At 49.3% G+C, this 13,050-nt stretch overlaps 1 protein-coding gene across 2 annotated transcripts in view; it reads left to right on the plus strand.

Annotated features, from left to right (window-relative positions):
• Positions 1-203: 203 nt before the first annotated feature.
• The window catches only part of LOC307079384 (serine/threonine-protein phosphatase 2B catalytic subunit gamma isoform-like), a 34,789-nt gene continuing 21,942 nt past the window's right edge, over positions 204-13,050 (plus strand). For both annotated transcript variants that reach the window (XM_079741689.1, XM_079741690.1), the window contains exons 1-3: positions 204-356; positions 6,855-7,052; positions 9,150-9,274. In XM_079741689.1, coding sequence (XP_079597815.1) covers positions 290-356; positions 6,855-7,052; positions 9,150-9,274 — 390 coding nt within the window. In that variant the 5' untranslated portion in view covers positions 204-289. The remainder of the gene's footprint in view (positions 357-6,854; positions 7,053-9,149; positions 9,275-13,050) is intronic.

A 13,050-nucleotide genomic window follows, 5' to 3' on the forward strand; every position in this document is an offset into this window, starting at 1 on the left:
ACCTCCTCAGGGATCAGTCTCCTCACCAACGCCCCCCCCCCCCCCCCCCCCCGTCGGCCCGCCGTCAGAACGGAGCCCCCCTTCCCCCGGTCCCGTCTCCCCGCAGACTAGACCCCCGCCCCCACGTTCTGGATCTGTCTTGAGACTAGAACCCCACGTTCTGGTTCTGTTTTGAGACTAGCGCCCCCCCCCCCCCCCCCCCCCCCCCTCCCTCCCACGTTCTGGATCCGTCTTGAGACCAGAGACCCCCACCTTCTGGACTAGGAACCATTGCCCGCAGCGAGGCGTCATGTCGGGGAAAGATAAGGACAAGGATAAACCTGAGAAGCAGTCTACCACGGAGCGGCTCGTCAAAGGTGGGTGCACGGGAGGGGTGGCGTGCGGCCGTCGTCCGAGGGGGTGTTCATGCACACGAATTACGAGTTTTGTGGAGACCACCTGTGGCTCATGCGTTTGATGCCCGTGCTTTTTAGACATGGGTTTCGAACAATGTGTTCTGTGTTTGACTGGGCGTTTTTGACGTGCGCTTTAATTGCGTGGTCAAATCCTAAGGGGAGATGATGAGGGGGTTATGGGTGTTCCTCAACCTGGGGGCGTCCAGTTAATGCTGGTTATTGATTATTGAATACTGTGCATTGAGTCCTGAAGCCCATCCAGTTACATGTGCGGCAGTTTCAACATCTGTAAGGTGAAAATAAAAACACTAATGTGTTGTATGATGGATTCTAGTTATTCCAAATGTTTCGCTTTGTTCCCGATATTCGGGATCGTAGTCAAGTTCAAATACCTTTTCCTTAAACCCCTTTCCGGTTAATAATAATAATAATTAATAATAATAAGCAGTTTTAACATTTGGCCAAAGCCAACTGTGTGCGGATCTTCTCTGTGTCCCCCAACAAGGCTGCCGATAGGCCAGCAGCGGTTGTAGTAATTAGCCGGGCAGGGTAGATTCCCGCACACACGGGGGTTTGTTATGGCCCAGCGGGACGTGTTGTCAGGGCGGGCCGCCCCCGGCCGAGCCAAGAACCCCCGGGGAGCGGCGTCACCTCGGGCCAACCCCCGCCCGCAGGCCCGTCTCTCTGGAAGGGCAGGGTATTACTGCGAGCGCAGCGGGCCAGTCCGAGCCGGAGGGAGGGTGGAGAAAGGACTAAAGAGAGAGAGACCAGTGCCAGGGGATAGGAATGCTAAAGTGTGGGCCCGCAGGGAGCTTGGTGTGAGTTAATTGTGGAAAGAATCAACCCGGTGACGTCACACACAAGGAGTTGAGAGCGAGGTGGTGGCGGTGAAGAGGAGGTGGGTGGCAGGCACTGGGATGCAGGAGTAGATATCCCAGTATCCCTGGGTGGGTAGTTAAGCAGGCCAGCTCGGATGCTGTCCCTAACGCTTTCTCACAATGAACTAGAGCGACAAATAGCAGAGCGACAGGCAGATCAAATCCCCAGGCGGTGAGTGTTTTTTAGGGTGCCATCATCGGTTCATACCCAGCCTGTCATGCTTGCGCCCGCGGTGTGTGTCGCCGGTTGATGTGTATTGAACTTGAACGCCTCCGTGTGTGTGTGTGTGTGTGTACACACACATCCTGGCCCGACGGAGCTCCAGAAATAAACAGACCGAACCCAGTGGGGAATGTCTGCAGCCCCGCACGAGACGGAGACGACCAATCAGGCCCGGCCTGCCCCGTTAGGCCGGGAGGAGGAGGTGGAGGGGTTGGGGGGGAGAGGCAGGGTCGCCAGCATCACCCGGTGATAATGAGGACACTGTGAAGTGGACCTCGTGGTTGATCTGGCGTCAGCCCGCTTCATTCAGCGCCAACCAGCCCCATCTTTGTAATTCAATCCCCTCCATTGTGTGGGTTTGGACACAATAGGAAATGGATTCTAGACGCTCGCTCATATCATTATCTGAAACATTAGCATCCGCCCGCCACAGAGCGGCGGAGCGTGGACGCGCTTTTGTCTCCTTCGTCGTGTTTGTTGTGGCGCCAGGCCCATGTTGTTGGTGATGGGGTATCACGGCCTCATCCCCCCCAGTATCTTATTAAAGCGGTTATAACAACCCACGTGCCGAATCCATTGTGATTGGCTGGCAAAGGAGAGCGGAGGCAGTTTCGTCAGAGTGGTTTTACATAACCAGTGTCACCGCCGCCGCCACCACAGCCATCGCTGACGGAGTCTTGATGTCTGTAGGTGTGCAGAGAGACCGTGCCAGGCAACTGTCGCATGTTGTGTTTTATGCTGTCTTTTAACGCAACTCTAAAACAGGTCCATTCCCCTGAGTGGATAGAGTGGTTAGCCTGTGTGTGTGTGTGTGTGTGTGTGTGTGTGTGTGCGTGTGCGTGTGTAAGCCCATACACACTCCCTTGGGCATTATCGGCAGGTAAATTCAGGTGCAATTTGTTAGCTTGTTTTTATGTTCTACCAATATGGGTCGGGCTGTAAGCACGACGAGTCCGGCAGCTGCAAACCGGTATCCACGGACGCCGAAGCCATGAGAGGATGTCTTCTCCCAGGTTCTCCCCATCTCTCCTCCCATCGGCGGCAGTCCAAGGCAGTCCTAAGGCCCCTAGGTTTTTACATAAATAGTGTGTGAAGATGAAAGCTGAAGCTAACAGGGGCTTTGTCTAATCTGTTCTTAAGGCCAGTACCTCAGCTTACAGTCAGCTTGGAGGCCGCGTCTCATAGGTCTGGGAGCACTTACAGTTTATTTATACCCCCCCTCCTGCAAGCATGACAGCTTGTTCTGATCATAAAGTGGCCGGCTCGGAGCCGCACTCCCCTCTCCACCCCGTGACACTCCAACTAGCTGCAGGTTGTGTTGTAACGAACCCACCGCCGTCACCAGCCTCGCCACGCCTACGCCGCGAGTGTGTGTGAGCGTGCGTGTGCGTGTCTGTGTGTGTGTGTGCGGGTGCGGGTGCCTGTCTGTGTGTGTGCGTGTGTGTGTGTGCGTGTGTGCGCTCACTGCTCACCGCCAGGGTTTGATTTGAACAGAGCTGAGGGGTTTCAAATCTAGGTCCGTCCTTCAAGCACCGTGTCATTCGAACAAGAGTGGTGTGTGTGTGTGTGTGTGTGTGTGTAGTGCTGCCGTCTTGACAGTACACACACTCATATACAGTCATGAATATTGGGTTCAAATAAATATGTCTGAAGGATAAAGGTTTCACCACCCATCTGCACTTTGCGAGAGACTGTTTCAGTGCGAGTATGAAAGGCCTTTTGATTTTGGCTGCCAGTCGTTGAAATCAATCCTATTTATTACTTTTTTATGCAGCTAGATTTAAGACCTGTATGACTTCTATCACCACCTTCAACAATGAAACCGTCACAGAGGGTGAGCCAGGAAGGATGATTTATTATTCTATATCGTCTTGGCCAATAGAACCGTTCTGCGCTTATCAATATTCATTGGAACTTTTACAAATCATTCTATGTAGCCTTGCAATCAAGAAGGGTTCATGGGGGCCAAACAACAAAAACAGGGGCCCCAGAACCTATTGTGCTTTTTGCTGACATAATTTGTTCAGAAATGCTCTTCTCTGCCACTGAGTTCTGGTTAGTTCTGATGGTGTAGAGACTGAGGCCCTTGGTGTGACAGCCGCTGTCCACAGTCAGACTAGACACCCTTAGCCAGAGCGGCTCCCTAATGCCGTGCGTCTGATTTCTCTGGATAAGTCGATTTAGATGGCGGCGTCTGCTGAATGGCTAAACAGCAAAATAGTTTGTTTACTCTTCAGCCTCGGCCCAAGCCGTCCGTGAGCGAGTGCACCCTCCACACAATACTAGGTAAACCGAATGCGGAGGTACTGCGCCTATTTATCTCTGCTCCACACGCTCGCAGCTTCCCGCTCTGACTGCTGAGACAAAGCACCGGAAGCGTGTAAGGCTACTCTGCAATCAGACATCTTGTTGCTGATTGGCAACACACCTACACTAAAGCTCATTAGCGCCTGGTTCTCACACACTGTACGCTCCTCACTTGGCCTGTGTGGGTTTGACAGCTTCCCCGGCAACACGACTCTCCTCCTCTACTCTTGTTCGGCTCTTGAAGTGTTGCTTATCAGACAAGTGGCCCTGATCTCTGCTCGAGATGCAGCCTTTTTAAATGGCATTTTCAGGGCACAGGTTAGCCTAGATTTGCTAGCAATCGAAAGCCCCGCGAGTAGATGTCAGTCACGCGAGTGGCTTCAAACGAACACGGGGACTGGCGTTCTCTAGGGGCGGCTGTGTGCTGGTTTAGGATGCAACCATGTCTGAGTGGGAGAGCTGTATTTTTACCACCGCGCAGCGTTTGATGCGTGCAGCGCTGTGGCCTAATAAACACACATCTCCCGTCACTGCGATGCGTTAATGTGGTGTCTGCTAATCGGTTGCGAGGAGGTCGCATCGTTCCTGTTTTCTGACTGAGCCGTCAAAGAAACCCTGTCCTTTAAGAGAAGGACCTGGTCCTCCTCCTCCTCCTCCTCCTCCTCAGTGATCTGTGAGAGGTATCGATGCAGATGTTCTGTACTGCGTAGTAACACTTCCTGCAGGGAATCACAGACGCTGCCTCTGTCGTCGTTCTCCTTGCTCGCGGTCCGTGTCAGGGCCCCCTCCTGCGATGACTGATCTCTGTGTCGTCCCGTCTGGGCGCCTTTCAGATGGGTTGACACCACCGTCTATTTTTAAACCGACGGATGATAATTGTTTATACTTGGTTTAATTTATTCCAACATTAGTGAAACCAGGCCCTTCGGGGGGGTGGGGGTGTGTTTGAATCCATAGTGATGGAGCTCCTGAAATGGAGACGGCGTCGCCACACTTGAGTGCTGTTCGATCCGCAGACACACGCAGCTGTGGAACCGGTTCTCCGGTTCCGCGCGTCTCGGCACAGTCACACCGGGTTCACGCCAGGCGACCAGACTTGGGTGTGTTTATGTAAACCAGCCCCGGCGTGCCCGTTTGAAACGTGCCTGTCCTAAACGGGCCGCCGGCCTGGCCTCCCTTGTTGCTGCTTGCAGCTTTCTGAGGAACTGTTCTGTCCAAACAACCTCCCCCTCCACACGGCCCCACCCTGGTCCCCAGCAACACACCACCGAGTGCGGAGCCCTTCAGATGAACGCTTGTCTAGGAAATCGAATGCTTACATACTTTCGAATGTGCACAGCCTCCTCCATCATGGGGAGTTGATACAAAGGCAGGATGCCATCCCTTTTTCAGACCAAGGACGGACCGGAGTTCATCGCTAGAGGCTGACTGACTCATTTAAGGTCAAGTTCTGTTAGTTAAACTCAGTTTTCCCAGTAGTGTTCTTAATCTTGTCTACGTGTTATCATCAGTCTGGTCTGTCAACTTTTTATCTCTTCATTTTTAATTAATTATTTGTTTTTCTAGGCAGCACGTGGATTTTCCACCATTCCCTCCAGGAAACTAAAAAGGAAACTAAATTGGTTTACTATAAGAAAAGCTGCTCTTTCATCCTTCATTTGAATTCTGCTCGGTTAATCTCCGTCTTTTAATGTCACGCTGTGTGTGAGCTCATTTGAGGCTAGCAAATTTGATCAGCTGGCAAATCATTCCCAGACAGGACCAAAGGTCATCAATTTATTAGGAATTGATGAAACGCCAATAATTATTAAGTATGTAGAGGAAGTAGCTAGTACCGTTGTGCAAAAATAAAATGATATTGGTTTGTGAGCATGCAGGCTGAGTTGACCTGTTGTCTGTCCATAATGCCATCAGAGCTGAGCCGAAGACACCTCTACTATTACCGTGTGTGGGGTGCATTTTGAGGAGTGGAGTGTGGTAAAGGCGTGAGTTTGAGGAGGGAGTTGTCTTGGGTGAGTGAGGTGTCAGATGTAGCAACAGGTTTAAATAGAGAGGTGTGCTGTGGCTTGTAGGAGTGCAATTTGGGCGACTGAAGTCTGTTGGAATACCGTTTGAAGAGTGAGGGGTGTGTTGGGCGTGCCGTTAGAGGAGTGAGGTGTAGTGTACACACACAGTTTGAGGAGTGAGGCGTGTGTTGGGCGTGCCGTTAGAGGAGTGAGGTGTACAGTGTACAGTGAGGTGTGTGTTATAGTGATGTTTGACATCATAGAAGTTTTGACGATAGCCCTCCAGAGATTGGGGTTAGGCAAAGTCCCCCAAGAACCAATAATGGACGGGAAAATGAACTCGTACAAAACCATAACTAGCTGTTTGATTATAAGCATGTGCATGTCATGTCCCTTCCATGTAACTGCATTTCGGGGTTCATCCCATTGCACGTGATACGCGCTGCCGGCAGACCGCCATACAATCACGCCTACCTCTCAGCAGGCCAGGAAACGTGGATGGGACAGGATCCAAATGAAAGACTCGTAATGAACAGTAATGTAGTTATTCTAATGGGCTACGTTGACCTCCCTCTGTCCTCTCTCCTCTCCCGCCTCTTTCTCTATCCTCTCTCTTTTCCTCTCTCTGCTCTCTATCTATCTCTCTCTCTTCTCTTCTCCTCTCCCGCCTCTTTCTCTATCCTCTCTCTTCTCCTTTCTCCCTCTCTCTCTCCACTCTCTCCTCTCTCCTCTCTCCCTCTCTCTCTCTCCTCCCTCTCTCTCCTCTCTCCCTCTCTCTCCTCTCTCTCTCTCCTCCCTCTCTCTCCTCTCTCCCTCTCTCTCCTCTCTCCCTCTTTCCCTCTCTCTCCTCCCTCTCTCTCTCTCTCCTCTCTCTCCTCCCTCTCTCTCTCTCCTCTCTCCTCTCTCTCTCCTCTCTCTCTCTCTCTCTCTCTCTCTCTCTCTCTCTCTCTCTCTCTCTCTCTCTCTCTCTCTCTCTCTCTCTCTATCTCCACTCTCTCTCCCTCTCTCTCTCTCCACTCTCTCTCCACTCTCTCTCTCCGTATAGCCGTCCCCTACCCACCGCAGCAGAAGCTGACCATCAAGGAGTTGTTTGAGGATGGGAAGCCCAACCCGGAGATCCTGCGGAACCACCTGGTGAAGGAGGGGCGTGTGGAGGAGGACGCTGCCCTCCGGATCATCAACGACGGGGCCAACATCCTGCGGCAGGAGAAGTGCATGCTGGAGGTGGACGCACCCATAACAGGTGCGCTTCAACAGAACTTTAGAGGCGTACTGGGGCCTCCTGGGGCCTCTTGGGACCTCCAGTGTTATGGACGGGGTCCCGAGTTGTTTTTTAAACGTGCACGTAAACAAAGGTGACAAACATTTCTGAAAGGTGTTTATTAGGATGTAGGACACATGAGAAGAAGTCAACCTATAAACACCAATAAACCTGCACTTATAAACAATTCAGTGCAACGTCTTCATGTTTGAATCAAGTCTTATAAACACTTGAACGCTGGGGCCGACAGAGGGGAAGGGGGCTTGAGGTTCTGCCTGCGGTCCACTCTAGGCATGTCCCCTGTTAAGAAGAAAAGAGACACATTTCCCTTCATGAACAGCAGTGAGATTAGAGGTTTAAACGTTAGTCCCCTGTTGTCTGTTGTATTTGATACAGTAGACTGGATTGTAGTCTCTCTAAAAACCCTTGGTGGTGATGACTGCTGCTGCCTGCCTTGGCCCAGGCAGCCTTCAGAAAGGCCTTTCCCTGATTAAAGTAGACATCTCAAAGGTTTTTGATTGAATAAATGTGTGTTTATTCACGGTCTATCTAGAATGAGGTAACTCAATAGGGAATGAGCCTATTTCCCACTGATGAACGCCCTTCTATTTTTAGTATAATGAATGATTGGCTGTCGTCTGCGACAATGTTCAGATCTCTGGGAAAAATAACTGCTTATTGCCAAAGAGAAGCACACTTGAAACTTCGAGATTGCCTTTTTAAATAAAGGTTGAATACAAAATAAATATCCGAATGGATCTGATCAGTGGAGAGGCTAGAGTATTGCATTCCCAGCTGAAGGCTGTGGGGTTCTATTCCAATCATCCTGTCTACCTGTAAGATACAAAGTAAATATTGTACATGAGCACATTTATTTAGATCATAGAAGCAACATCCATGATGTACACGTGAACTAACAGCAGATGTAGCTCTGCCACACTGCGCGTGAAGAGAGGAGAGAGCTCCTGCTCCTCTCTAACAGAACGATACTTCACCAGATGGAGTAGATTCCCCCTTGCGCAGATCCAACAGGAGACGTAATGAAGGCAGGACTCGCTGAGCTCTGCCGCGACACCAGCCATAAACCCGTACCCTAGCGACCCACAGGGTACAGAGGCAGACAGCCCCGGTCGTGAAACCCTGGCCCACCCTGGGGCCACGGGAACGGGCCCTCTGAAGTCCCACTTGAGCCCCCTTGGAAGTGTCCAGGATAGGGCTGGGTAAAAAGAAATCGATTTTGGGTCGATTTCATTTACATTTTGCAATATCGATTCATAGGGCATTGTTTTGTTACCATTATTATTACTTTTGCACTTTAATAAACAATGCCTTAATGCAATTTGCAGTGATGGAATGTTGTAGTTCAAGTGCACTTTCACTTGCAATTCCTTTCTAATTTCAAAATTGCACTTTTGAGACTTGAGACAGATTTGTTTACAGCTCAAGTTTAAACTGTCCAATTTACAAGTTTGCACTTAAAACCTGTTGTTTAAGATGAAGAGAAGAAATAAAGTACATTTGTTTTTTGTAACACAATTGAGACATTTTCATTATTCAAGAGCAGATAGAATCGAAACGAATCGTGATTAATCGATTCAGAACCATATGAATCCAAATTGAATCAATTTAGGAAATTGGCCACGATACCCAGCCCTAGTCCAGAAGGCTCTCCCCCAGGGAGAGATCTGTGCTCCCTCGGTCACGTGACACGTTGTAGCCATAGCTTTGATTCAAACCAGGAAGACGCTGCAAGAAAACTACATGTCACTTTTGGGGAGATTGTTATGGCTTCCCTCTCCAGAAAAACAATTTCTTGTCCAGAATAATTGAAGTGCTATATGAAATGTGATGCTGTAGTTTTGAGCCGTAAAGGCCTGTGTGGTATGTGTATATGTGTATGAATAGAATTGAGTATCTTTTGTCTTGAAGAGTTTCATTAACATTTCGCCATATGTCAGCAAAGCCTATATTTAGTCCTTTATATAACTGTACACAGCAAGGCTCTGATGTTTGCATATCGGTTTCAATAGGGATGAGGAGGTTTATTTTAACCGCGGTGCATTGGACTTGTCGTTGCAGTATGCGGCGACGTCCACGGCCAGTTCTTTGACCTTATGAAGCTCTTTGAAGTGGGCGGGTCCCCCAGCAACACACGCTATCTCTTCCTCGGAGACTACGTGGACCGGGGATACTTCAGTATTGAGGTAAGGACTCTCGCTGCCGCTACGCTAACAGCTGCCGCTGGATGGCTCCGGCTGGGGCGGACGGCTAGCCCGGCAGCCCTGGGTGTTATGGCCAGCTGGTAACCGGAAGGTTGCTAGTTCGATCCCACCGGCTCCTCCTAGCTGAATGTCGAGGTGTCCCAGGGCGAGACACCTCACCCTAACTGCTCCTGACGACCTGGCTGACGCCTTGCATGGCTGACACCGCCGTCGGTGTGTGAATGTGTGCAAGAACGGGTTAATGTTAAGGCAATATTTTAAAAGCGCTTTCAGTCAACACTGGTTAGAAAAGAGCCGTATAAATGCGGTCCATTTACCATTTATTCTAAAGTCGTGAGGTAACCTCTTGGGTCTCACTGTCTGCAGACGGCAGAGACGGCGAGCTTTGTGGCAGAGCAGAGGGGCCAACACTATTATATTCACCCATTCTTGCACACATTCACACCGACGGCGGTGTCAACCACACAAGGCGACAGTCAGCTCGTCAGGAGCAGTCAGGGTGAGGTGTCTTGCTCAGGGACACCTCGACACTCGCTAGGAGGAGCCGGTGGGATCGAACTAGCAAACTTCCAGTTGCTCTATATTAGGGACGGGTCAGAATATTTGTTTTTCGATTATTCGTTCCCCAGGGTCAAAATCGATTTTTTACATTTGGACTGGTAACATTTTTCCCCATTCAAATATAAAGTTTTTCACAAGCCATAACTTTGTTTCCCTGGTAACGCCTGAGGGTTTGACTAATACCTGGAACAAAAGAGTACTAAAGTGAAAATGTCACGTTGTCCTGGCAACTGGATTTTCAGTTCTAGACAACCGACGAGGGATGGCGTTTTCCATTGCTGCCATGTGTTGTTTCTTTCAAAATGAAAATTAATCAATTTCAGGGATGAAAATCACTACCAATCGAAACATGTCGAGGCTTTCATGTATTCCCCTGGGGTATTAAAAAGAAAAGTGGACGTTACTTTAGTTTTATTTTTTTTATATGAAGACAATCTATTCTCATTATTACTTACATCAACTCGCAAATCAATTTGTAAAAAAATCGTTCATTTTCTATAAAACGTTTGTGTGGCATAGGATTTCACCTTGTTAATTTGGTTTGTGTAGAACCGAAAACAGTTGCTATGGAAACGTGACGGCACACTTTAGTACTCTATCATTACCTTCCCGTGAGGTTCTTATGCAACGGAAACGTCGTTGACTCCTCCAGTAAATAGGACGGACCTTAGCTACGACTTGGGAACGGGAGGTATTCTAGTCCGCTCAGCTATGAGCCAGAGAGCTAACGTTATGCATTGTACATATTTATAATTCGAAATTCTACCCAGTCTTTATACAACAGATACTCTAGGGTCTATAGCATGTAACCGCATTGTCTAATTACAGTTTAATTATTTTTTCACAATTTACCAGCTCTCGTTTTGAAGACCGAATCACCACGCCATTCATTTCAATGGGATTCGCGACGGTCTATTATTCAACATATAGTGTACATATTTATAAATTGTAAATCATCACAGCCTTTATACCACAGATACTTTAGGGTCTATAGCATATAACCGGGCTTTCTGAGTACAGTTTAATGCATTTTTCACAACAGACAATTTGACTGGAACTACTTGGCAGCTTGGTTGTTTTTTTGCGTTTAAGATATTAAATGATTTCTTGCCGATGATCCATGGCTGCCTTTGTGAATGTCGGCACACATCGAATAATCGATTATTCGTTCATACCACCCGCTGATTATTCCCCCAAACGCAGGACGTTTCCCGGTGCCCCTGTGTGTGAACGGCGTCTTAAACGCGGCCGTTTTGTCCTTGGAATTAGACCTGTCCATCGTGATTGACCGATGGGGTATAAATGGAGCCGGCTCGGAGGGGGATGTTCGCTCACTTTGTTCTGCAGCGTTCGGACAAAGGAGGATATGGGCTGCCATCCTGATGCGCCGTCACCGTCTGTCTCGGCCCCGGCCTCAGGCGTACATGTCAATCTGGGTCATGGCATTATTATCTCATCAATGGCAGCGGTGAGGACTTCAGAAGTGAAAGTTTTCATAAACTAGGGCTAAGTGGAAGGCATTCCACATTCACAGAATGTAGCCCAGCTCCGAGAGTTTCTGGTACACAGGGGTAATTGGGTTCCCCCCCCCCCCCCCCAACACACTTTCTGAACCGGGTTAAAGCGCGTTCCATATAGACACAATCCTGAACGCAGCGACCCGGGTTCGATTCCTGCCGTTCAGGACTAATTTGCTGCATGGCCTCCCTCTATCACCCATACCTTCCTCTCTCTCTCTCTCTCTATAATAAATCACAAAAAATGCATCAATAAATCTTGAGAAACTTCAAACTAGCATCTCCTCCTGGTCCCAAACCAAGCAGTATTAAGGAAACATTGCGTCACCCCATCGCCTAGCTCTCCAAACTAAAGTGCTGAGCTCAGTGCTGCCCTTTGATGCTCTAAGCCGTTCTGATCAGAATCATGTGTGTTGGGGTTCAGACCCCATTACCTCAGCAGACGACGGGCGTTCTGAGGTGGAGACAGCGCAGCGTTAGTGATACACACGTCGGTCTGCTACAACAGCTGCAGCTCGATGAGAAGCTGTCAAACACGGAGAGAGATCGCAGTGTGCAGCCACTGGCTGAACTAACGGGTGTTCGCTCCGTGGAGAGACATTATATTATTATAATATGATGCATTAATATACAATATTTTATAGAAAATAAGTAGTGTTATGAATATTCTGCATTAATACACATCATGTGACAGAAAAGAAGCAGCATTATGATTATGATGCACTAATGCAAATCATGTGATAGATAAGAAGCATTCAGTATTATGAATAATCTACATTAATACACATCATGCGCCAGAAAAGAAGCAGCATTATGAATATGATGCATTAATAAACATTGTGTGACAGAGAATAAGCAGTATTCTGAATATTATGCATTAATGCAAATTATGTGATAGAAAAGAAGCATTCAGTATTATGAATAATCTACATTAATACACATCATTTGACAGAAAAGAAGCGGTATTGTGAATAATCTGCAATAATTGAATTCATGTGACAGAAAAGAAGCAGTGTGATGATTATTCTGCATTAACACACACCATGGGAAGGAAAATAAGCGGTATTCCGAACGATACACAATGTTACGACGACTCTCCCTTCATTTCATCTCCTGAACAGAAATCCCAGCCAGAGCCTGATGGCGCAGTGTTTGGGTTAGTGTGTCTCCCACCGGTGCAGGCAGAGTGCACGGTGGGTGATGCCAGGCTACACAGCGCTCGTGTCGTTGCGCATCGCTCCGCACGCCTGGCGGGGCCGTGCGTGGGGGTGGGTCGGAGGGGGGGGGGGGTGGGGTGGGCTTGTGATGTCCGCTGGGCATGGCTGGGTTTGCGGAGGTGGCTCAAATGTCAGGGATAAAAAGCAGGTGAGAGCGAAAGGTCATGGGGGAGGCTGGGTCACCAAGCACCCACATACGTGCCGCCCACGCCAGCCCTGGTTGGGTGGGGGGTGGCTGGCGGCTGCAGGGTAGGGGGCACGGCAGACCCAGGTCAAGGACCTGGTCCAGGTCCAGGACCAGGACCAGGACCAGGACCAGGTCCAGGTCCTGTCTCTCTGTCTCGCTGGACCTGGTCCTGGTCCTGGTCCTGGTCCTGGACCAGGTCCAGGACCTGGTCCAGGACCAGGACCTGGTCCAGGACCAGGACCAGGACCAGGTCCAGGACCAGGTCCAGGTCCAGGT

The sequence above is a fragment of the Pollachius pollachius genome (genome assembly GCF_949987615.1).
Source record: "Pollachius pollachius genome assembly, chromosome: 1".
Taxonomy (NCBI): Eukaryota; Metazoa; Chordata; class Actinopteri; order Gadiformes; family Gadidae; genus Pollachius; species Pollachius pollachius.